This window comes from Syngnathoides biaculeatus, chromosome 16 (assembly GCF_019802595.1).
Source record: "Syngnathoides biaculeatus isolate LvHL_M chromosome 16, ASM1980259v1, whole genome shotgun sequence".
NCBI classification, from domain to species: domain Eukaryota; kingdom Metazoa; phylum Chordata; class Actinopteri; order Syngnathiformes; family Syngnathidae; genus Syngnathoides; species Syngnathoides biaculeatus.
Window position 1 is genome coordinate 10,946,864 of NC_084655.1, and position 26,060 is coordinate 10,972,923.

The 26,060-nt window shown below is 42.2% G+C and overlaps 1 protein-coding gene across 4 annotated transcripts in view; it reads left to right on the plus strand.

The window, feature by feature from the left end:
• Nucleotides 1-26,060, plus strand: part of pkn1b (protein kinase N1b) — a 35,702-nt gene that overhangs the window by 7,797 nt on the left and 1,845 nt on the right. For 3 of the 4 annotated variants that reach the window (XM_061846308.1, XM_061846307.1, XM_061846306.1), the window contains 19 exons: nt 12,140-12,440; nt 14,815-14,960; nt 15,077-15,197; nt 16,764-16,909; nt 16,984-17,197; nt 18,283-18,477; nt 18,738-18,847; nt 19,021-19,164; nt 19,344-19,419; nt 20,305-20,446; nt 20,751-20,826; nt 22,262-22,353; nt 23,479-23,554; nt 23,910-24,001; nt 24,105-24,281; nt 24,470-24,532; nt 24,611-24,687; nt 24,780-24,922; nt 25,772-25,879. In XM_061846308.1, the coding sequence (XP_061702292.1) occupies nt 12,140-12,440; nt 14,815-14,960; nt 15,077-15,197; nt 16,764-16,909; nt 16,984-17,197; nt 18,283-18,477; nt 18,738-18,847; nt 19,021-19,164; nt 19,344-19,419; nt 20,305-20,446; nt 20,751-20,826; nt 22,262-22,353; nt 23,479-23,554; nt 23,910-24,001; nt 24,105-24,281; nt 24,470-24,532; nt 24,611-24,687; nt 24,780-24,922; nt 25,772-25,879 (2,499 nt within the window). Of the gene's footprint in view, nt 1-7,798; nt 8,087-12,139; nt 12,441-14,814; nt 14,961-15,076; nt 15,198-16,763; nt 16,910-16,983; nt 17,198-18,282; nt 18,478-18,737; nt 18,848-19,020; nt 19,165-19,343; nt 19,420-20,304; nt 20,447-20,750; nt 20,827-22,261; nt 22,354-23,478; nt 23,555-23,909; nt 24,002-24,104; nt 24,282-24,469; nt 24,533-24,610; nt 24,688-24,779; nt 24,923-25,771; nt 25,880-26,060 lie in introns of those variants that run through there. The other variant, XM_061846305.1, reaches the window with a different exon arrangement.

Consider the following 26,060-nt stretch of genomic DNA (forward strand, 5'->3'; position numbering starts at 1 on the left):
ATTTTTGGTGACATTTACTTTTGTTGGTGTGCCGTGGGATTTTTCAATTATAAAATATGTGCCTTGGCTCTATAAAGGTTGGAAATCACTGCAATAGGTCATGTAATATGAACTGTATCGTGAAAATGTGATGTTAATCCTCTCTCATTTAATGGTGTTTTGAGATTTTTATCGACAATTGAGAATTTTCAGGGGCGCCGCCATTTTGGCGACTCACATGACCTACGTGCTCGGATGTGACGTATTATGTGTCACAGCAAAGACTCGACTACATGGGACACAATTATGGCCAGGCTGATTTCTCGGATTTATCCTCATCTGATGAAGAAATAGCAGTCTCGGTTGATCGGGAGGACGGAGGAAAACTTCCATACGGATTTCAACCTGTGGCTGTAAATGATGTTGAATATTTGGATGGTTCTTCAGATGGGAATAACACGGAGTCTGACGAGCGAACTCTGGCGGCGGGCCCCGAGCGTGCTCTGGCGGTGAGCGGAGCACTACCAGAGTTCGCCCGCTGCCGGAGCTCGTAAGCACGCTCGCAGCCCGCCGCCGGAGCTTGCGAGCGGCCCTCATCAGACTCTGCGTCATTCCCGTCTGAAGAATCATTCGAATAGTCAACATTAATTACAGCCACAAGTTCAAATCTGTATGGACATATAACTCTGTCTTCCTGATCAATCGATACTGCTATTTCTTCATCAGATCACCACAATTGTTTCCCTACGTAAGCGAGCCGCTGTTGCCGCGCCAATTATGTCACATCCGCGCACGAAGGTCATGTGACTCGCCAAAATGGCGGCGCCCATGAAAATTCATAGTTGCCGAAAAAAATCTTCTCAAAACACCCTTAAATGGGAGAGGATTAACATCACATTGTCAAGGTACAGTACATATGACATGCCCTATTGGATACATTGTTAATCCAAACCACTGGAATTTCCCTTTAAATGTTTCTTTTTCTTACTGGGCAGAATATGCCACCGAGCCTTCCTCAGATTATTTCTATTTGAATTATGGCAAAATTTCGCGATACAGTAGGGCATTTTCACGTGTCCGATGGTGGTGGTACTGAATGTGATTGCACTACCAATTGGCCATGATTTCTTTGGTTACACATTGAATATGTCACATCCGCGTAAGTAGGTCATGTGACTTTCCAAAATGGCGCCACCCATGAAAATGTATAATTGCTGATAAAAATCTTCTCAAAACACCATTAAATATCGGATTGACCTCAAATTTTCAAAGTACAGTACATATCACATGCGCTATCGGATTAAGGCTTTTCATTGTTCTGTGGAGTATTCCTTTAAATATAACAGGAGCAGCAATTTCAGACATTCAGAAAATCCCTCGGTTTTACAAAAACCTGTTTGTTCAACTGTTATTTTCATCCAAAATGACATCATGAAAAACAGCAAGAAAAAAAAAGAAGTGCTTCTTCACATTAAAGCGCAATTTTGACACGTCTGTGTGTGCGGTTCACCCGCATCGAGCTGTGCGGTGATAAACGAGAGGTTCTTCTCACTTCCAAGAGGTCCACTTGAGTAACATTTATTTCAAGCCAAGGTGTGGAACATTACAATGCCATTAGGATGTTGCAAGATACAATAATAACAACTGAAATTATTGCTGATTGACATGTCGTCCTGGGAAGACTAATTTAAAACAACTGTTTAATTTAAAAAATGTATGTGAATTTGAGGTGCTTTGAACAAGGCGTCTGAGTGAATATTAAAAAAATCACAAGTAATAGGCTTTCTGTGGGAACGTTTTGACTTTCTGCCAGGTTCAAAGTTTTCAAACTTTTCTTACATAGTAACATTCTCATTGTCCTCCTGTATAAAAAGTATCTCGCCAAGCAATCATGAAAACTCGTTAGTATCCCATCTTTTTAACAAGGCTCTCCATATGTTACCAGAACTGTCCTTCAAAAACGTATCGCTTTCCACCACATTACCGTTTTGTTTTGAAAAATCCAAGGCTTTGTGCAGACAGCCTTGTACTATGAACCTACTGTTCTAGGTCTGGGTCCAAAAAGAAATGTTATTCCGGGTATCGAGGAAACTCTGTGGTGGACAATTACAACCTGTAAGATGCATGTCATGACTTCTTCAGAATTCACAAAGACATGGGTGGGACTTTCATAAACATTAGATAAGTCGAAGGCAGGGTCGAGAGACTGACCTGGTTGTGGTTACACCTGATGCATTTGAGATTAGTTCTCGGGCCACAGGACTGAGGTCATTCGATAGCGTACTTGTGCTACAAAAGTAGTGTCAGGTTCAAGGGGAGCACAGACCTGAGGCTCATTTTCAACAGTCGCCTGTCTGTCCTATCTGGGCTCAAAGGCCAAAACAGCATGCAGGAGAGAGGAGGTTGTTGGGGGGGGGAAGACAAAAACAGCTCCTGTATTATTATTACCTGCTGGTAACGGTTGGACTGGTAGCACAAAAACATGCCTTCCTTTGAAAATGTAACCCAAACTGCCACCATTGTTGTCATGCAAGTTTTTATTTTTTAGACACTGGCACAATTAGCAGCAGCCTGGTGCCATTGTGTGTGTGTGTGTGTGTGTGTGTGTGTGTGTGTGTGTGTGTGTGTGTGTGGTGTGTGTGTGTGTGTGTGTGTGTGTGTGTGTGTGTGTGTGTGTGTGGTGTGTGTGTGTGTGTGTGTTTAATCCACCAACAAACAATGCATAGGAAACTATGAAAGTGGTAACTTAAGGAGGATAAATGGCCTTCTATGAATAGGATACAGTGTCCACAGAGGGAAAGTCCAGACAGGAGGAAGTTCTACAGGGTTGTGCTTGTTTAGACCCACTTAATAACATCTTTTTTAGCTACCTTGTGATTTATTCTGACTGCGCAAAAAAGTTAGTTTATTATTTGCGCAATTACTAGCACGTGAGCGACTACTGTAAATAGTATTTATTTTTAGCTGGTCTTTCATTAGCAAAACACAGTACAGAGAAAGAAAACAATAAAAACTTCTTTGGAGTCAAAGCTGTGCCCGATCTGGAGGCTCAGGATACTTTTCACATTTGTACAGACTTTAAAACCAGCTGTGACCCATATAGATACTGTAGAAGTGAGTAGTTGTATTAAAAACAAAAACATAGCAAAAAGAGTAACAGACTGCAGCTCCAAATATGAAATGACATTATTCCCGCCATGTCACATTTCATATTTCGTATTGCTTGCTGCATGACAAAATTTTAAGTGATTATTTTTATTGGTTTTGTTAGTATAAAGACACATATTGCATGCTTTTAGTGTAGTACCACCTTGTATTGCTACTGAATGTACTGTAGATGCAGCACAAGTTGGAGCAAAAATAAGATATTTAGATTGCACAATTAGGAAGTGAAACGTAATCTTTAAAAATGTGTGTACAGTATGTACAGTGTATGTGTTCGCATGGTGACACCATGACCAAAATATCTAGTGAAGGCCAAAAAAAACAGCAGCAAAAATATCTGACATCGCTACAGTCTCATGGCAATATTATCTCACTTACATACCGGAATAGCCCCAGTTTAAGAAGGGGTATCACACAACTGCATGAAACTCCAAACATCTGGTATTGGATCTCCTTTTGCAGTTTGCAGGTGTATCTAACGTTGCGGTCAGTGATTGCACACTTCTGGATAAATGAGTCACTGAGGTCTCGTTGCATTCATTTCATTGCACTGTAATTAAGATCGCTCAAATCGGCCAACATTCGTGTGTGTGTTTTGCCGCTTCACATCTGCCACACTTTCGTAATCGACAGAATCAGTTAAGAGGGATCAACGTCGACATTATAAAATGAGCCTCTCAACATATTAAAACCAAAACAAATGCGTGAAAATCTAAAATATAGCGGGGGTGCTCTTGATGAACTCTTATCTGGAAATGATCATGCACCATTAATATTAGGGCCATTTACAGAAATGTTTTTTTTTTCACATTATTTCTGAAGCAGGTTTAGCATGTGCGCTCCAGAACTTTTCCCCAGAGAGGATTTTTCGCGGCCTTATTCTACCCAAACAGAGGACCTGTTTGTTGCAGCAGAGTTCACAATGGACAAAGCTGGGAGCACAAACATAAGCATTTACTGAAGTCTTTGAGAAGATCGACTTCGTCACAACACAAAGATGCCATTCATTTTGCTGTGATCCTCCCCAGCTGTGTAGTGTAACGCGCGCGCAGACACACACACACACGCACACACACACATTCTATGACAGATGTGCATTCATATAGTTTGTCCCTTTTAGGACATTCCTTTTCTTGTTTACTGAATACGTTTGATGTACAGTATTTCATGGTATAGCACATACATCCAGCCATGTTGGCCAAGTAAAAATGGCACGAGGAGAGATTGAGCAACATCATTCCCTCCGTAATATGAGGGATTTTAGGGATTACCAGCCGACGCATACAGTCCAAGGTACATTCTGTAAGCCGTTAACTCAGTCGTAGGGGGCCTGAGAGCATTCACAATTCCAGTCTACCGAGTGTTTTTGCTAGACTACACTTATTTATTGTCTGTGGGTTTTTTTTTTTACTTTTATGATCCCCAATTTGGCAAGGTTGTCAATTTTGCTTTGTGGAAAAACATCTTTAGAGGGGTCTATTGCATATTGTACTGCATCCAGCACTTTCCTACATTTTCATACCTAATAACTACATTACACACCCCCCCCCCCCCCCCCCGAGGATGTCACAGAATTACGACGACCATTTCTATTCGTCCAAATGGTATCCTATCATTTAATTGCAGGTGGTGTAGATTAACACATACCCAGTGATGAATGTCTACAGTAAGTGGTAACTTGCTGGGGTGAGCCCTGAAGGGAAAAGCTGAAAGTAACGATAACGACGACGGCAGTGTTCCTTGAATGACTTTAATCTTCTGTCTTGAATGTGAGTTGCCAGCCTGTAGAGGATAGCAAGAGTTAAAGGCAACAGATTGTAAGAATACATGCTGACTGAATCAATGAAATCTCACTTTCATTTCAAATAGTGAGCATGGGCTTGTAATCACTAAGGCGAGGTTTCCATCAAGTGCAGACATAATTTGTTCAAGACGTGTCGATAGAGAGCAAATCTACAATTAGATCCCGGATGTGCTTCTGAAATAAAGCCTGTATACATTTTTAAATGATGCAAATGCAAACGCACGGTTCGGGTCCAGAGTTCACAGCCGCTATTGTGTACCATATACATGCATGGATGCGTAAAGTACAACGACTGCGGAGGACATTTGCTGTCCATTGTCTTGTTCTCTCGAGTTGTTATTGTTATCTGTTTTGTGAATTGGTTGCTCAATAATCAAGATGACACCTAATGAGATCCAAGATTGATAAGAACTGCCCTTCAGAAAGAGAATAACGTTTTACTGCCAACATCAATAACTTCCTTTGCGTTACCTCTTTGTCATTGGATTTCTAATGTTAAGGCTGTGTTCTGCTTTTATATGTTGCAAGTGGCTGACTTTTTTTTATGTTATGTTATTTTTTGTTGTTGTTTTTTTACACTTATAGAATTTGACTTGGGAATGTTTAAATAGGTGGCACGGTGGATCAGCTGGTAAAGTGTTGGTCTCAAAGTTCTGAGGTTCCGGGTTCAATCCCGGCCCCGCCTGTGTGGAGTTTGCATGTTCTCCCCGTGCCTGGATGGGATTTCTCCGTACACTCCGGTTTCCTCCCACATCCCAAAAACATGCAACATTAATTGGACACTCTAAATTGCCCCTAGGTGTGATTGTTAGTGCGGCTGTTTGTCTCCATGTGCCCTGCGATTGGCTGGCAACCGGTTCAGGGTGTACCCCGCCTCCTGCCCGTTGACAGCTGGGATAGGCTCCAGCACTCCTGCGACCCTCATGAGGATATGCAGCTAAGAAAATGGATGGATGTTAAAATAGTACCTAAAACATTGCTTGTAAGTTTGATAAAGTATTTATGATGATGACAATTTGACCTTGCAATGTAATACTTTGATTATTTCCGATGGGAGCATAGTTTCCCAATCTGGAAAGATCAGTTTAACCAACATCCCAGAATAGATTGTTCCACCATTTTGTTTTAACCACTGCATTCAACATTCAAACATTCCTTATACTGCATGCATTGTAGTTGGTCCATCAATTAGGCAGCGCTTTAATTCAGAATTTATTAACAAAAAAAAATTCCCAAATTCTCACATTGTACTTGTCATTTCATCAACTCCAGTCTTGACCATTCCCCTGGAACTTTACCAGAAGTCTCACTCTCTAAAAACTATCAAGACTTTGCAACCTCTAATATGCAAACTATAAATCGTTCTCCAGACCACAAGCTGACCACAGCTCTATCAAAATGTGTTTATCGCTATGTTGTAAATCACCCAAAATATCGTAACATAAAAACAGTGGTGCTGAAATGTTTAGGGTTAGGGTTTTGAACCCTTTCCTTTCTTTTTCTTTTCTTTCGTCATTTTTTTCTCTTTTTTTGCTTTTTTCTCTTTTTTTCCTCTTTTTGTCTTTTTTTTCATTTTTTCTTTCTCTTGGGATACATTGTCTAATTTTCAAAGGGGTTCTTTCAACAATACCACCAATACACACAAAATAATCGTTAAATCAAATTCATAATACAAGTACGTAAACACAAAACTGCACATATACAGATTCTTAAAACGCTGGCTTCTATTAAGCAAGATGTCCCATTGCTGCTGCTATATCTCTTGCTGTGAACAAAAGTGGACCCTGGCTTTACAACATCAAGTGGATCTCGGCCAATATTATTGTTATTATTATTTTAGTGACACACATGAACTTAACTTACCAAAGGAAATCAGAAAACTCCATCCATCCATTTTCTTTGCCGCTTATCCTCACAAGGGTCGCAGGAGTGCTGGAGCCTGTCTCAGCGGTCAACGGGCAGGAGGCGGGGTACACCCTGAACCGGTTGCCAGCCAATCGCAGGGCACATCGAGACAAACACCCGCACTTAGAATCACACCTTGGGGCAATTTAAAGTGTCCAATTAGTGTTGCATATTTTTGGGATGTTGGAGGAAACCCACACAGGCACGGGGAGAACATGCAAACTCCACACAGGCGAGGCCGGGATCGAACCCGGGTCCTCAGCACTGTGAGGCCAACGCTTTACCAGCTGATCCACCGTGTCGATCGGAAAACTCACCAAAGAAAAACAAAAAAGATGGCTTTTTTCCAAAGCCAAATTTGATTGGCTCATGGCGCAACTATTGAGGTCTACAACAAAAACTCAGCCGAAATGTCAAGTCCTCTTTTATAAAAGGTCAGCGGAAAGGTTTTGCCCTTTTTACCCTTTGTGGGCTTTCTCAGTGCAACACACACCTCCGCTCACAGAATTTCACTAATAGTGTCTTGTGTACGCTTCTTCTACCAATGAAGAAAATTTTGAATAATTATTCATTAATTAAATTTTTTAAAAAGAGAAACTAACCCCCCCCCCAAAAAAAAAAAAAAAATCATATACAATATATTTTTCTGGAGATCCAATTCATACTAGGCGAGGAACCACTTGTTTAATATGACCACAATTGTGTCAAAAAATGCTACCTCTGCTTCGGGTAGTTAACAGGAAGCTGGGTGGCTGTGAGTGCTCCCACTTGCACAACCAGCAGTGCTTGCCTATACTATGTGTGTGTGTGTGTGTGTGTGTGTGTGTGTGTGTGTGTGTGTGTGTGTGTGTGTGTGTGTGTGTGTGTGTGTGTGTGTGTGTGTGTGTGTGTGTGTGTGTGTGTGTGTGTGTGTGCGCGCACGCACTAACAGCACGACGCCTCCATGACTTGAACAGGAAGCCGCGAGATCCGCACTGCTCTCTCGACCCTTCTCCACCCCGTTGACTCGCTTTGGATTGGGGCAGACTTTTGAGTGTAAATCCATCCTGGATTGTGAGGTCACGTATTAGTTGTGGACATTGCCACTGTGTGAGTGCTGGGTGGGGGAAGCGACTGCGGAAGGGAGGGTGACTAAAGCCAAACATGGCCAGTGAGGATGCACTGGAGGACCGTATGAGGGATCAACCTGCCGATGACCCCGTGTCCACTGAGCTGAGTGACACAGAGCATTCGGTAGGCAACTTTTCAGCTCACAACATGGCCGCCTTGTTCTCCCTCCAACAATTTATATGGCCCTTCTCTTTTCTGCTGCTTCCTCATTCACGTTTTAGAAATCTGAATCGCTTGTTACTGTTTTGCCTGGCACTGTTTTGGGTTTATCTGCACGCTATCTTCTACTTGGGTGTCTTTTTGTTGTCAAAACTGCAGAAATTAAGACGTATTGTGTTGAACAGCAGTGCGTCACAGCACAAAATCTCCCTTCCTGTCTTTCACGGTGTGTCACCGCCGAGGTCCCAGCTGTGCTGACAATGTGGTGTACACTTACTGGCCTTAATATTTGACATAGCTGAATCCAAATCAACCCATTTAGGAAGATAATGCTCAATCTGGATTGACTGTCAGTCAGTGTCAGTTTTTTTTGTGTGCAATTTCCCATCTACAGATTTGAATACAAACAGTTGTTTTAATCATGTGTAGGTGTTCTCCTGTGGATGTTCCCATGCAAACGTGAGAGATGTTCTTTGCATTCTCAGGGTGTGTCGGATGCTCTGGAGGTCAGGGTCACTTTTTTTTTTTTTTTTTAACTCCTCAGGGTCAACTGTGTCCCCTCGTAAAGGATGACTAACAACCACGTCCAATGATAAACCTTCCTGGCATGCACACCTATACAAACTCCCATCGCTGTTGGGTGGGTGCTTGTCTTCATATTTTGTGGGTCTCTATGGAAAGTATGACGAAAGATTTGTGTTGAGAGCTTCTTTTGGACAGAAACTGAGGTGATGTCGCCTGTCTCTTCTCGTGACGTGATCCATATGTTCATGATGTCTAAAGTATTTTTAATAATAAACAAAAAAATGCCTTTCTGTCCAAACCTGTTCAGTTTAAATGCAATTGGCTGTGGGTCGTGTGAAATGCGACAAACTAAATTTTTTCCCATATTTTTTGCTACGTGGAATCTCAGTTTTGCGAAATGAAGGAGTAAGTGTTGCATAAAAGTCAAACCACCCCTCCAACACACACACCCGCACACAAACACACATCCACAGAAAACATATTGGACAAATTCCCAATTGTTTTCCACATTAGGGACGGAAATTACTTCAAAGAGAAGGTGTATAATCGGCTTGGAAAATGGATAGATGGATGGATAACTGAAAAAATTAAATACGAGTCGGATGGTTTGAACCAACTGTTTCACTGCACATGGGACTACAACGCCACAGTTAGATTATAATAAGAATAAAGATACATAGCAGCAACCCCAATCAGCTTGTAGCTGGCATACAGTAGGACGGCGTAATCAGATCTGCTAAGCTGGACGCGTGGCCAACTCCGTGATGACGTGAGGAGCCCTGAGCCCCCCAACTATGGTGCTTTGACATTGGAGAGGAAGAAATTTAGTTACAGGAAAGTGTGTATCATGTACAGATGCTCGTGTTTTTCACAAAATGGGAAAGAACTCGTGTGATGATAATGTTGCCAATTTGTTGAGTTTCTGCTTCAAGGTTTGATCGACATTGTCACCTGGTAATTAAAGACAATAAATTCACACTGCACACTCAGTGTTGATCAGTCACAGCATTCTGAGAAGCCCAATGACTCACGTGAAGTTTATTTATCCATCCCTTAATCACAAAACATTCATCGCTACACATTGTCGGTAAAACACCATCATTTCCATTTCATGAAATTAAATGCCACCTTGCTCCTCCTCAGGACCCATCCCAATCAGTTGGTGTGGTTCCTCCATCTGAACGCCTCTGCGGGGAAGTGGTTCTCTTCAGATGATGCAAAATCTTTACAGGAACTTTGCTGGTTACTTCAGTTATTGCCACTAAGCCCCCTCTCTGAGAGGGGGCGGGGGGGGGGGGGGTAAGTGGCAATAAAATGGGCAAGGAGTGCCCAGACTTTTTTTACCCCAAGATTTTCTTTTCAAGCAGCCAGCCTCCCACGAGCTACCGACGGGAGGGGGGATGCTGATGATGCTCCCAAACCATTTTAAGGTTAATGATATGTTGCCTCCTATATTTAAAATACAGAATTAGCTTTTTGTGTGTAAAGCATTGTCTGTGCTTTCATCCTGGATCAGGCTGTGCCAAGGTGGAGTTTTAAAATTACACACCATCTCATCCTGCACTTTCTACTTTAGCTTGAGACTAGACCTTACCCACTCGGAAAAGAGAAAATCTGGTCCAGTTTTACCACTTTTTCTTTGATTATTCACATACTCCAACAGTCATTGATTCTTAAGACAACAGCATTTCTTTTTTAACTTTCTCCATTAATATCGAAAGTAAACATAATCAGAGCATGTCTTTGCTCTGCGTTGCCCAGGCTGCGTTGCTAACTAAAGTAATGGTGGTGGTAGAAGTGTAAGGTAAACTAGGAAAAAGAAAGTGTGGCGAAGCAGCGGTCATTGTTAGTGAAAGTTCCGTGTGCTGCCTAAAAGAAACCAGTGGCTTGTTCTTTTCATTTTTGTAAAGTACGCATGTGAATTGTGCCTTTGGCTGGAACAACCAGTCATCCCTCACTCATTGAATCACATCGCAAAATGCCACAAAATGAATAGCTGTATGTTATACTTTCAATTTGCATCAGATTTTTTTTTTTTTTGCGCGCAACACACAATATCTGTAAAGAGACTGCATCAGCGGTGCACAACTGCGCACGCGTGCAGTTTAGAGGGAACATTGGCTGACGTCTTTTTTTTTTTTCGCAATCGACTCATTGAGCACACCTGAAATAGGCCAAAATCCATTTGTCAGGGGTGAGGCAGAGGAAGAGACTAATGGCATACTAGGTGTGGTGTAACCAAATGCAAAGGTGTAGAAGTACTCAACTTCTTCACTTAAATGAATGAATGAGTTGCTATTTAATTCTTTCTCCCTTATTTGAGGATCTGCATCTGTAGGATTTGTCTAAAGGAAATAATGGAAATTCAAAACCTGTCTCTATAACAACAGTACTGGCAATCTTTTAAGCAACATGTAACAATGAGAACAAACGCCATCATTTCCAAAACCGCTTTGCCTTGCGGGTGCGCTGGGACCGATCTCACACTTGCATTCACACATGAGATGAAATTTCGAGTTTTTTTTGGGGGTCAAGGAGGAAGTAGACGTACGTCAGCAAAATCCACATAAACTCTGGGAGAACATGCACACTTTTCACAAGAAGTTGAAATTTGAATCCCAACTTCCAAACTGGGCGGCAAGTTTGTCACTAACCACTCGATCACCACGGTCATAATGTGAATTCTTGAGCCTTTGAGCCCTCCAGAACCAGATGAACCCCTGATTAAAATCTGTATTGTAATCTGCTCTAACCATGTTTGTGTTGATCACAGGAGTACTAATGTTGGCACTCAGCTGTTTACCCACTTAAGGTCGATGGTAAATGGGCTCCATTTATGTAGCACCCTTCTAACTTTAGAGTACTCAAAGGGCTTTTAACAATATTGCATCATAAACTTTGACCCTCATCAACAGAGGTGGTTAGAGTTGCCAAAAATCCTCTTCAATTACAGTATATAAACTCTATTATTATGACTCCACCATCTTTGCACATTGCATACACATTTTTACACTAGCACTAATATTTTTACTCCGAGCATGACTAATAAATTTTGAATATGACTGAAGGAAAAAGTCGTCTTGCAAATAATTAAATGCGTAAGAGTTACTCCTCTAAGTAAACTGTGAACAAATTACTCATTGATAGTTTACATCAAAAACCTTAACGTGTGTTCTCAAATTTCAAGTGCAGATCTTGTAGGCTGAAATGTGGAGAGTTTTAAGGAGACATTGGTGATATACATATTTTTTTCTACTCTCTCGACTGAATGTGAGGCCAGGTGTGCTGTGCCTGTTCTGACTGTGTTTTATTTAAATTAGTCACTTGAAAGCTTTTGCATCTGTGTCGGGTGCAGAGACACGATTGCTCGCAAACAACTAGTGGTTACAATATAATGTGTTACTGCCCACCACTGCTCATAACCTTACATAACCTAACTTTCTCTTGGAAATTTACACAAGTACTCATTTGCCGCTTTTTCTCCCACTTCAGACCGATACCGGCGGCCTTTCTGTGCTGCAGCAGCTCGGCCTGGACCAGAACACCGACCTCTCAGACTCTGGCGTCCAGCAGCGCCTGGACGAGTACCGCGAGAGGATCCGCAGGGAGATCCGCAAGGAGCTGAAGATCAAGGAGGGGGCGGAGAATCTCCGCAGGGCCACCACGGACAAGAGAAACGCCCAACAGGTGGACTCGCAGCTCCGCAGTTCCAAACGCAAGCTGGAGTGTCTCCACGCTCAACTGCAGGAGCTGGACGCACACATTGTGGTCAAGGGCCACAACGAGAATGAAGGTACGCTTTCTGCTCACAGAAAACATGCAATAAATTACAGTACTGGCGGCACAGTGAATCAGCTGGTAAAGTGTTGACCTCACAGTTCTGAGAACACGGGTTTGATCCCGGCCCCGCCTGTGTGGAGTTTGCATGTTCTCCCCATGCCTGCGTGGGTTTTCTCCGGGCACTCCGGTTTTCGTCCACTTCCCAAAAACATGCAACATTAATTGGATGCTCTAAATTGCCCCAAGGTGTGATTGTGAGTGCGGCTGTTTGTCTCAATGTGCCCTGCGATTGGCTGGCAACCCTGTTCAGGGTGTACCCCGCATCCTGCCCGTTGACAGCTGGGATAGGCTCCGGCACTCCCTGTGACCCTCGTGACGATAAGCAGCAAATAAAAATGGATATTGTATAATTATAGTATATTTTTTAAATTTTATTTTTTTCTACTGCTTATTCTACTGTATGTCTTATATTTATCTCCTTAGTTTTGTAACATTTTCACATTGGAATGAGACTGGATTAATTTTTAGGTTAGTTGAACACAGTAACCCATTTTTGGAACAAATACTATTCAAGTAGTAGGTGGTAAAGTTTGAAATAATTTTGAGAGGGGAAAAACGTTATGCCGTTCAAGTCGGATATTATTGTTTTCCCGTATGCGCTGTACTTTGTATGTGTATTTTGTACACAGTACAATAGGCCACCAACTCAAGCCCAGACATCTGCATGCAGACTAACCAGCAAGGTCATGTCAATCACAAGGCCACGCCCCTAAAAAGCACCTACAAGTTGTTGTAGTCACTTTCGGGATGTCCTAACATACCAGAATTTATTTATTCATTTTTTAAATACAAATCAGTCATGTATTTATTTATCAAAAATCAAAATGTTGGTGTTTTTTTCAAGGGGCTGGAAAGGACGACTAGGGCAATTTTGATTTGATGTACAAATAAATGTTAAGAGCTCAGCCACGGAATCATTTTAACATGTACCTCTCGGTACCACTGGATATTTATTTATTGAACTCCTCAACAGCAGTAGTCCTGCATTTGTTGACCAACAAAAGCATTAATGGTGGTTAACAACGCCAAGCAACGCTTATTATTGTCAGTTTTACAACCTCGTGTCTGGAAATAAACATTGATCATTTTATTGTGCAGCAAAGTGTGCTGTACGAGCAGTGAAGTCAGCACAGGCATTAGTGCCAGCAGGGGTAAGAGTGGGCCAGGTTGGTCCAGTAATAATATGGACCACTAAAATGTGTCTTCCGGGCAGGGCAGAGAAATCTCACTTTATAACAAGCAAGCGTGACATCAACACACTCACTCACTATGGCAGTGTTTTCCCAAACCTGAACTGAGCTGAGGGACATCCAGCCACATCTTTTACATTTCAAATACATTTTCATGGCATTTCAACAAACACATACAAACAAATATGTTGCAAAACGTGGAAATACGACTTCACTATGTAGCTTGTGGTGGGAGGCCATTCAATTGCTCACGCTATGACTGTTTGTTGTTGGCATGAATGGATCATCAAGCATACATTATTTTAGGAGATGAGCAATTTTCTGACCAATTAGGATACATTTGATAATTGGTAAATGATAATAACTGTGGTTGAGAATTATAGTTGGATAGGCTGGAGAGAGTGGGCCAGTCCCATTTTTAGCTCTTCCTTGTTGTTTTACTAACTGGCCCAAGGAGTTAGGATGACACATCATCTTCACCCCTCCCCCTCCCCAACACACACACACACTCCCACCCCCTGTTGGCTGTGTCATACGTAGATGTGACAATTGTTTACAATTGCAAGATTCTGGCTTGTGCAAAATGAATGCGACTTTTACTATAAAATTCCTTTTTTTTTCTTTTGAAATGTCTGCTTCTAATAAATGCTTCATAATATGTTTCCTACCATGTGACGGGGTGCAGACATTTCTATCGTTCATCATTATCTACTCTAACAGATTTTTGTTGAAGGAACATTTGAACAAACTCTGCAAAGTCCTGTCAGCCAATAAATACCACCAACAACAACGATTACAAAACAAATAACCAAACATTTGCGAAACTGGCATAGAAAAGAACTTTAATGTCCGTTGTCATTCTGGCGCTGGGCTTGTCGTTCTGGTGTGCCGTGTGCTGTGGCGGAAGACTGTTGATAAAAATACTGCATTACATGAGTGACGAGGCTCCAGTTTAACTGCAGTATTTGAAAAGCGAATGTCACAGTATATTCAGAAGAGACATTATTAGCAAAGTTACATTTGCTACGCAGCTTCTGAATGTGACTTGGCTGTCTAACAATTCTTATAATGTCCTGCCCTACTACTGCAGTTTGTCAGCTCATGTCCCCTTGACCTGCTGACCTTAACCTCTTCCAGATGCTGCAATATCTCCAGGCTCAGTTAGTCGACCTTCTGCCCACCAACACCGCATTGCTGCGTTGGAGCGCCAGCTAAACATTGAATTGAAGGTCAAACAGGGCGCCGAAAACATGATTCCCATTTACGCCAATGGAGCTACCAAGGTATTCTCCTGGTTCCGTTTATCAGACTTACCCTTTTGCTAAATTCTTCTTGAAGGTTTTCCAACTATGTGCATTCACACTTGATTTATTTATTTGTTTGTTTATTTATTTTGTAGGACAAGAAGCTTCTCCAGGCAGCTCAGCAAATGCTGCAGGACAGCAAGACGAAGATCGACATCATCCGCATGCAGATCCGGAAGGCCATGCAGGCCACAGAACAGTCCGAGGACAACCAGTGTACCTACTGTCCTTTAGTTTTTGAAACCTCACTCATCTTCCTGGTCCCCTTTTAACGTTCACCCACCTGTCACGCTGCATATTTTATGATGCCGGCAGTAATGGATCGATTCTTTGCTTCAGAACCTCACAACGCCCGGTCAAACACAATCACAAACACACTATGTGCGCACACACACAGACACATTGAGCTACAGGTTGTCCATTACAGCCCTCTCGCTCCTGGTTACAGTCTTATTGATGTTCCCGCATCGCCTTGATGTTGGCCAACAAACGAGCTGGGCCTCACTCCGCAGAGGTTAGAGACAAAGCAGGTTGCGTCGGGACAGAGTCGGGATGAAAGCAAGGCTGAGGGAGAGATGATACTTTGAGGGATGAAACTGTGTTCGTGCCTTGTCAAGAAAATGGGCGATATTTTGTTTTGGCAAAAATGTAACTGGTTATTTAAAGTCATTTAAAACTTCACAAGCAGTGAGACCACCTGGAGATTTAAACAGCAGTCACTTATGCATGTATTGTCTACACTAACCCTCTTGATTAGGACCTTTTGAAAGATCAAATTTTGCATTATTGACAAGGTACATAATCCAAATTTTATTATTTTAAATGTAGCCTTTTTTTGTAGACTTCTTGCGATATAAATGTAGACTTTTTTTTGTAGACTTCTTGCATTCACACACATCTCCAAATACAAATTGTGGTGTTGCAATACAAGAACGCTCCCTGACCCATTTTCAGAATAAGCAAATTTTCCATCATTCTTGTGCTCATTAGGGTTTCAAGTCCCACCTGAATTTAGACTACAGGCAGAAGAGATATGATCCGTGAACGACAAAAATGTGACTCAGACGTGCTAACTACTTGACCACAATTAGTGGCTCATGTGTCCCCTTTAACAGAATTCTTCGTCAACCTTCATTTATCCAGACTTTAAAACAGAGCGATCAGGATCTCCTTAACGAGAGTGACCTGGCCAAGTCACATAAGAAGAAAATAATCACAGTGAAGAGTAAAACAATTGTGGATCTGCCATGTTTTCTTTTCCCAAATGACACAAGAACAAACACCAATTTAAGATTCAACAAAACACAGTCACTATTTTGTGGTCTCAAGCTGGACGACCTTCAGCATAGAACGGAAAATTCCAAGTGGAATAAATTCAGAGAGTTTCAGTTTAGTCAGTGGCGTGTTCTGTGCCACTGGGCCACAAAGCTGAACACTTGTTTACCAAAATCAGTCCTTACCCGGGGAGCTAATAAATAAAACTAGTGCAAGAACGCGAGGCATAACAACTTATTTATTTATTTATGTTGCCTGTGTGCAAAAAAGTACAAAAATAAGGAGAAATGATTTCTAAAAGAGTTTTCAGCCAATCTGCATATAACTTTGATTTTATGTACAAGTCACAATGGTGGGTGAGGGCAACTACAGACAGTGAAACGAAAAACACTAAGGAATGACGACATTCATATTATGCACGTAAAATAATGTTTAGTGAACATTTGACAAAAGGCAAAGAAGCATTTTTTAATGCAGTAATTGAAGTGAAATCCCACTGTGTCCTAGCTAAACCTGACTTGTGTGGGGTGGAGCTACGCGTGGAGGAGCTGTGGCATCATTACCGCGTGGAGCACGCCATGGCGGAGGGAGCCAAGAACATGCTGCGACTGCTCGGTGCAGGAAAGGTCCAAGACAAAAAGGCCATGGCAGAGGTCAGAGAGGTCACCTTTGTTTACCAAACAACACAAGCCAGGTGCCAGAACTTGTGCCTCTTTTTGACTTGCAGGCACAATGTGGTCTGAGCGAGTCATCCCAGCGCCTGGACCTGCTCAGGTGCTCTTTGGAGCAGCGGCTGCAGGAGCTCCCGGAGGACCACCCGAAGGCCTGTCTGATCAAGGAGGAGCTGGCGTTGGCTTCCTCCGCAGCTTTTAGCACCCGCCACAGCACGCCATATGTTCACAACCAGTACAGCACCTTGAGTAAACCGTCACCTCTCACAGGTAGAGACCAAAAGCTTCCTTTCAGCCGCAAACTTGAAAAAGAAGTGGCAGCTGAGCGGCTAACTGGGAATGCGTCTGCACTCCCAATGAGTTTTATCAAACCACTGACCAATTTTGATGACCGATGGCCGTTTGAAAGGCAGGTGCAAAACGGCGCTGCTGTACGTAACCACGTCGAAGAGGCGGCGGCATCTTTTCCGCTCGTATAAACATTTTTGAAATGCCACACACGCACAAAAAGATGCATTTCTTCTTCTCAGCATTGCAATTTTGGAACTTCTGAATGATTTAAGGTCTGACTTGTAGTCTGTCACAAGATGAGGTCGTGACATATCAGAGATGACAAAACTTATCAAAACTCAGTATTTTCGTGCGTCTGGGTTATTTTAGCTCTCTGTGACAATATTCTTGTACTGGCATCTTAAAAAGCACTTCTTTGGGTGTGCTTTCCCAAGATGTAAAGGGAATTTTATGCAGGATTGGCATCTGCCATAAGATGAATCAAAGAATATAATATGTATATATAATCTAAGTCTATGTAATATGTATATATAGTCTATGTGTGTATACATATGCTTAATGTTTAGACATTTATTTTTAAATAATTGTTTCTGTGAAGACTGGAAAAGCCCAGAAATAAAATCAAGATGTACTGTGTATTGATTGTTAGTTAAAACAAACAAACAAACATTTAAGTGTGTAAATAAGTCATTTATGCCCCTCATTTAGCCCATTGTGTCACTTCCGGAGCAGCATGTTATTTGTTCATATCAATTCATCAGTTTTTAATACACCAACAAAAATTAATTGGGTTATGAAAAAGACAAGCTCAGGAAGTCTTTTTGAGAACTAACCAGGGACGTTGTGGGGTGGGGGGAGGGGACTTTAGTCATATAAACAGTTGTAGGAGGAATTGCATAAATGAAATATACCAGATATAAATAATAGGGGATTGTTGCTATTGCTGGACAGATTAGATTAAAGAAGAGAATTTTTTTCCATATTTTGCTCGCCACTGCACTACAGTAGCATATCATTCCCATCTCTTCAAATCAGAAGCATTGACATGTTTGAGCTTTGTCCAGGAACCCTTGAAGTGCATCTCCTGGGATGTGTCGGGCTCCCCGAGGTTGTCCCAGGCAGGAGCAGAGCGACCCCCGTGGTTCTTCCCGCTTACTCTCCAGGAGACGGACGCTCCTCCTTTAAACTGAGTGGCCTCTACAGCCGCGGCACCAGTAGCATGAGCCTCAAGAGCCCTGGCAAGAATGATGAGCTATCTCGTATGTATTTTATTCCGATGTTATTGCGAAAAAAATCAAGGATAGAATAGAAGTCGCAATTTCCCTTTCAAAGTGATCAAGAAGACTGATTGTGATTTCATAGGAGAGAATAAAAAGCTAATTCCCAATCATTTGCTGCCATACGAGAGCCCTTGTACTTTGCTGTAGGGGCATTTCCTTGATTAACGAAGAGGAACATTGATGATGGCCCTTTTTTTGGATGAATACACATAATCCCTCTGTTTGTGTTAATATTACAGAGGAAGTCAGTGCAGTTCTGAAGCTGGAGAACACAGTGGTGGGTCAGACCGCTTGGAAAACCTTTGGCGATCAGACGTGGGATCAAAGCTTCACTGTGGAGCTGGAAAGGGTGAGAATGGATTTGCAGCACCGAGAACAGAGCCCTGTAGATGTCCACTGCATTGCCAGTGTTGTACGGAGAAGAATTTTCTTTCCCTTAGAGTCCAAAGAGGAGGTTTGCTTGAGTCGTAGTGGTACCCGTGCAAACTTGTGTTAACATCCTGTTGTTTTGCTTTGGGTTAGTCCAGGGAGTTGGAGATTGCCGTGTACTGGAGGGATTACCGCTCCCTTTGCGCTCTGAAGTACCTCAAACTGGAGGAGTTTTTGGATAACCAAAGACACCGAGTCAAACTAGAACTTGAACCACAGGGGCTGCTGCTGGCAGAGGTAGAAAAACACAAACAAAAGTGGTATGTTTGGACACACCAATTAGCCAGTTTGACTGTTTCGCTCTGAGGCATTCAATCCAAATCGAATCCAGAATCACAGCTGTGCCGTAGCATTCAAGGCAAAAGGCTTCAGTCCCACGTCATTTTCCATTTGTTAACATTCAGCTTCTGTTTCAGGTGACTTTTTTCAACCCAGTAATAGAGAGAGGACGCCGGCTCCAGAGACAAAAGAATGTCTTTTCTAAACAGCACGGTACGCTTCAGAACGCAACACTGGGCCGGTGTGTTCTGTTGCATTGAGTGTTCGTTTCAAAATGGGAGTTAGGCTGTCACGTGGGTGCCACATAGGGGGTGGCAGATGGCCTTGATGCGGTTCCAAGCAACATGGTAGAGATGATGATAAAGATTGCTGGCTGACAATGCCTCTTTAAATCCTTGAGAAATAGAATGACATGTAATATACAGTAAACAGCACTTTCCCAAAATAAACCTCAAACAGAGGATAATGTTGTTTTCAGCATTCATTCTATGTGCTTCATGTATGCATGGAGTTGCGTTAATGTGTCACATTAGCATGGAACCCTGCAGATAAAACAGTCACAATTGCCTAATAAGGTCTAATCGTGGGCAAGTAATGCATAAAAAAAGACCTCAAGCACACTTATGCTCCCATATTACTCAAATCCTGTCTTCATGAGCAAGCAACAAACTTATCCATAACATTTTCTACCGCGCTTGACCAAATTTGAGTCGTGGGTAATCCTTTCCCAGATGACTTCAGGCGAGAAATTGGGTCCATCATTAAGTGGTTGCCAATCGCAGCTGTGCAAAAAGTGAACTTGATGTGATCAAATTTCAGAAGTTGTATCCCAGATTTGGGAAGAAAGAGAGAATAGACAATAAATACCAATTTTAACTGACACGTTATTTCATTCGAGCTGTTTCAAGCTCTCATTTTGCTGAATAAATACCAAATACAGTGGTTAGTGGTTGTGATTAGTGTATTGCTTAACCGAGGCGCATGAATTAAATCAGTGCTTTTTTTTTTTTTTTATTAAATTCTTATGTGGATAGTAATCTTCTGAGAAAGTAGTTTTACTTCCACTATATCTTTAGTCATTCACGTTGTTCGTCACAGGAAAGGCATTCCTGCGTGCTCGTCAGATGAACGTAGACATCAGCACGTGGGTTCGCCTGCTGCGGAATGCCATCCCGAGCGGCAGCAATCCACCTGCGTACACGCCGACTTTCTCAAGCAACACTCTCTCGCACAGCCCCGGGTAAGCCCATTTACTCAGAGCACTAACACATGTTTGAAAATGTCTTGCATTATTTGCATTTTGCTGTTTCACTGAACCCCCCCGTTAGGGGTGGCTCTCACATAGAAGGTATAATCTGGTGAACAGGGGGGTCCTCGATTTAGGGTTGTCCCAACGTACGACATTGACATTACACTTCCGTAATCCGATTTCCCATAAACATGTTTCCAGTTAAATGTGTACCCCTCAATAAAATACCGTGAATAGAATTTGTATCAGAAGCTTAAAAAAAATCCGTCATTATTCGGTGTTGTTGTGTTTGCAGAGAAATCTCGGTCGAAAAGCTAACCCTGGAAACAGACTCTCCCTTCAAGAGCGAGATCGGAGACTTTACAACTGTGGTGAGTGAGTACGGGTCAAAGATGAAGTGGCCCTGTCTTAACGCTATCGTGTTGCAGTTCTCCTCTCTTGGGTCTGAAACATCGCTCACAAAATGTGAGCAGCTCTCACATATTATTTGATGGGAAGAAAGGAAAGTTAGGAATAATTGCAGAAAGGACAAAGCCCAAATCCAAAGATGGACCATTGTAATGGGTCAAAATTGGATCGAGGGGACGTTTAATTTGATTGAAGCAAAATCCCTTTGAGTTTCCTGGTGAGAGCAATACAATCATTGGAGAGTGGCCTGCTACACTGTTCATGCTAATATTCTACTAACATGACAGACCAAAGCAAACCTGAATGAATAATACAGTAATACAGTATGGTGTAAAAAAAAAAAATCGATGTTGAACTGCTTTTCCATTTATTGCATGGTAATTACACTCAAGGGCCAAAATATATTATAAAATCTTGCAGTCAAATTAGATCCAAAAGAGTAGTTATAATGCTATAAAGATCCTAATGCTCAGTTAGGTGGTTTTTAGTTTAGTAATACTGTGTGTTTATCTTGTAGTGGTTACTATGTGAGAGTCAAATGTTAGTTACCCCCTGTTTAACTGTTTAATATAATTTTGTGTATTGACATGCCTTCACTCTGCATTCCTCCATCACACATATGCAAAATTCCCAAGATGAACTTCCCCTGGAATGTTTCCAAAAATTGATTGTGACTTATCCACCCACAAAAAGTAATTAAAGTAAAAAAGAAGAAAAAAAAAACAGCTGACAGATTTAGATGAGCGCAGGGGAGAGTTGGACTGGGAAAAGCCTTGTGGCAGATGGCGTGTTCATCAGAGGTTGGAGCATTAAGAAATTAATTAGTGTTTTTAGGGAATTAATTAGCATTGAGGAAGGGCGTGGGGAGCAGGCAGGGTCAGCAAGGGCGATCGGACATGTCAGCTAAAATATCAGCCTTGACTGACGTTTGGTGCAAAGATATTGGGAGTGTCCAAAGTTTTTCCTCCAAAGATCACATAAATGTATAGATGAATGGAATAATGCAAGTGGGGGACTTTGACATTCTTTAACATGTTAAAACCAATCAATCAGTGTTGGTAAAAATACTGTATGCAAAGAAATCATACATGTACTATTTCTCAACGGCCATCCCCTGTGTTGAGCAGCAGCAGAATCTTTCAACTCAGAACCAGAATAAGAGCAATCTGCATTGCATTTTTGTTCAAAATAGTGTCTTTGCATTTTTGTCAAGACTAGATTATTAATATCGAGGAGGTTAATTTTATTATAATGTTGCAGGGTGTAAAAACAAACAGCAGGCCACGTAGTTCGGTCACCCGTGTTGTAAAATACTTGTGACATATTATTTCTAATTAGTCTTGTAATTTCATTGTGCTCCCGTCGTCTTTTCTTCTCCCCGCTCTGCGGTCTCCATAGCGGCAGCTGGCAGTCATCGAGCCCCCTTCCGTGCCGGATGCTCCTGTTCCTGACCCCCCAACCAGATCACAGTCCCGAGACTCGTTGCGCAGGTGCCAAAAACCAACATCCAACGCGCTCACTGTATGTCCGCACGTAAACTGTGCGTGCATCCTCTTCCAATATGGCCAACACGACATGACGCCAGAAACTGTCTGTAGTACACAATATGTTTCTGGGTTGTTTTTTTTTTTTTTTTTTTAAATAAGCCATTCTACTGTGAATTACAGCATATGTTGATGGTACATGAGGACTACTTCAATACCGAACACAAATTGTCCTTATCAAAGAGCAACACAGCCTTCATTGATACCACTGTGGTTTAAAGATGAAGCGATACATCAATTTGTTGGGGAGTAATTATTTATTTTCAGTACAATCACTCAAAAGAAGGACCTCACTAGTGCTGACATCGTTTTCTTTTTTACACTGGAGGAATAAGCTTTAAATAAATCTTTAACTGGTGGATATTATAAACTAGGGCGGCACAATGCTTCAGCTGGGAAGCGTTGGCTTCACAGTTCTGAGGTCCCGGGTTGAATGCCGGGCCCGTCTCTGTGGAGTTTGCATGTTCTCCCCGTGCCTGCGTGGGTTTCCTCCGGGCAGTCCGGTTTCCTCCCATATCCCAAAAACATGCAACATTGATTGGACACTCTAAATTGTGATTGTGAGTGCGGCTGTTTGTCTCTGTGCCCTGCAATTGGCTGGCAACCAGTTCAAGGTGTACCCCGCCTCTTGCCCGTTGACAGCTGGGATAGGCTCCAGCATTCCCCGTGGCCCTCGTGAGGATAAGCGACAAAGAAAATGGATGGATGGATGGAAATTACAGTACTTTACTTGGTATTGTATAATTCATAGTATTAACCCATTTTTGGAACAAATACTATCCAAGTAATAGGTGGTAAAGTTTTAAATAGGGTTAAAAAAAATTTTTGGGGGGGGGCTAAGCCTCCAAGAAAATGGATGGATGGATGGATGGATGGATGGATGAATATTACAACCTACCTACCAGTAAAATCTAGCAGTCGAAACAATTAAATGACGAACTATGTTAATTGATATTTTTCATAAATCCCACTATATTTCTGGATGTTTTGATATATGTGTTGAAGTACTGCATGACAGAAAATGTGTAATACCGCGTGTTGCATATAATCTATATTTAATCTGTTTTTTAGACCAAGCAGAGGTTTGCCTGTTTGCCTGCAGGATTTCAAGTTGATAGCAGTGCTCGGCAGGGGGCACTTCGGCAAGGTATTAACGTGCCATTATTTTATTTTATGAGCTCATTTTTCAAACTGTCAGCAACTTTAGCCTTTTGTGATGACAGATGGTGCCGAATAGCTTTATATTTGAAATAGAGGAGGCTAAAACAAAATGAAATATCGTGCTGAGGCGCATCTAATCACATATAAATAAATAAATAGATGTGCATGTCTGCTGGATATGCGCTGCCCCGTTGTGGTGAAATATGGAAAATCATTCCACTCTGAATATAAATGAGTGGTTATTTTACCTCCTAGTCATCATACTTTTGATGGTATGCTGACTTGTAATTGTGTTTTATTATTCAAATATGGCTAGTGAAAAGGTTTGTTGTGCTCTGCAGGTGTTGTTGTCAGAATACAAGCAGACAGGCAGCCTGTACGCCATCAAAGCCCTGAAGAAAGGAGACATCGTCACACGGGATGAAGTGGAAAGGTAATAAACGGAGCCCACAGCCCCGCCCGCACTACAGTGTAATAAGCGTCTCACGCTCATCCCCATCTTCCTTCCTCTCATCTGTCTGCTTGTCTCGCTTCAGTCTGATGTGCGAGAAGCGGATCTTTGAGACCGTCAACAGCTCCCATCACCCGTTCCTGGTCAACCTGTTTGCGTGTTTCCAGACGCCTGAACACGTGTGCTTCGTCATGGAGTACACCGCAGGAGGGGACCTGATGATGCATATCCACGCGGACGTCTTTTCGGAGCCACGTGCTGTGTGAGTTCGACGCTGTGGGTTGCGATCTCTTTTAGTAATCAGTCAAGGATTTTGCGACTAGAATCACACTTTGGAGAATAAGATTTACATTTAGGACACTTTCACGCTGTGTGCAGATGATACAATAATTATTACTAAGAAGCTATGTTTTTGTTTGAGGTCGTGTCCTTGTCCACCGTGTCTGACAGGTTCTACTCCGCTTGTGTGGTCTTGGGTCTGCAGTTCCTTCATGACCATAAGATTGTTTATCGGTGAGTCTCGAGCTTAAAAAAAAAAGACAGCTACGCGTGTATTTGTTTGATATGAATACACATTTGTTTACTTCGCAGAGATCTGAAGCTAGACAACCTGCTGCTCGATGTAGGTGGTTTTGTTAAAATAGCAGACTTTGGTCTATGTAAAGAAGGTGAATCCTTTTAGCATCCATCCCTTACAATACGTCTTGTAAGTTTACTTGTAACCCTGACTAGTTTTTCTTCTTCTTCTCCTTTTACTAAGGTATGGGTTACGGGGACAGGACCAGTACATTTTGTGGGACCCCTGAGTTTTTGGCCCCAGAAGTACTCACGGACACCTCATACACAAGAGCCGTCGACTGGTGGGGCCTGGGGGTGCTCGTCTATGAAATGTTGGTCGGGGAGGTGAGAAGTGGCAAAAAAAATACTGCATTTTCAAAGTAACATTTTAACATTTAACAGTCACAGGAACAACAAGTTAATAGGCCGATGGAAGTGGTTTGCAAAACATCATAAAAGCAATTTTTGATCAGTGGTGACGGAGTCGCAGGTCACTTCGGTATTTTGGACACCAGGATGCTTCGGTTTTCATAACAACTGGGAGTGGCACTACAGAATTGAAACAAAACTAAGGGCTGATCAATTTTGCCCCCTTTGTGACTTTTAAAACCCCACTCGTGACTTTATTTTTCAAAAAGTAACTAAAGATTGGTGGAACAGTGGAACAGCTGGTAAAAGCGTTGGCCTCACAGTTCTGAGGACCTGGGTTCGATCCCGGCCCCGCCTGTGTGGAGTTTGCATGTTCTCCCCGAGCTTGCGTGGGTTTCCTCCGGCCATTCCGGTTTCCTCCCACATTCCAAAAACATGCAACATTAATTGGAAACTCTAAATTGCCCCGAGTTGTGATTGTGAGTGTGGTTTGTCTCGATGTGCCCTGCGATTGGCTGGCAACCATTTCAGGGTGTAGCCTGCCTCCTGCCCGTTGACAGCTGGGATAGGCTCCAGCACTCCCCGTGACCCTCGTGAGGATAAGCGGATAAGAAAATGGATGGATGGACTAAAGATCAAGTGACTTTTTGTTCTGCAAATGACTCATCCTTGCATGAATTCACCAGTAATAATTAATCCACTAATAATCTTAATTGCATTTTCTTTGTGTCACACAAATATAATGCACAAAAAAGTGAGGTAGACTTTCGTCTCCATTACAGAAAACTAAAAACAGTCATGCTCAAAAATATTATCTCTTGTCAGTCTCCGTTTCCAGGCGATGATGAAGAGGAGGTTTTTGACAGCATCGTGAATGACGAAGTCCGCTACCCACGCTTCCTCTCGACCGAGGGCATTGCCATTATGAGACGGGTGAGATTTGTACTTCTCACTAACTCATCTTGGAAGTATTTAAATTGCTACATTATTATTTTCAGTCGTATCAGTCAGCCCACACGCTCATAAGAGTATCCGATCCAACAGCTGTCTCACGAATTCTGTCATTAAGAAGATAATAGTGATCGGTCCTGAGTGATATTCTCAAAGTATTCTT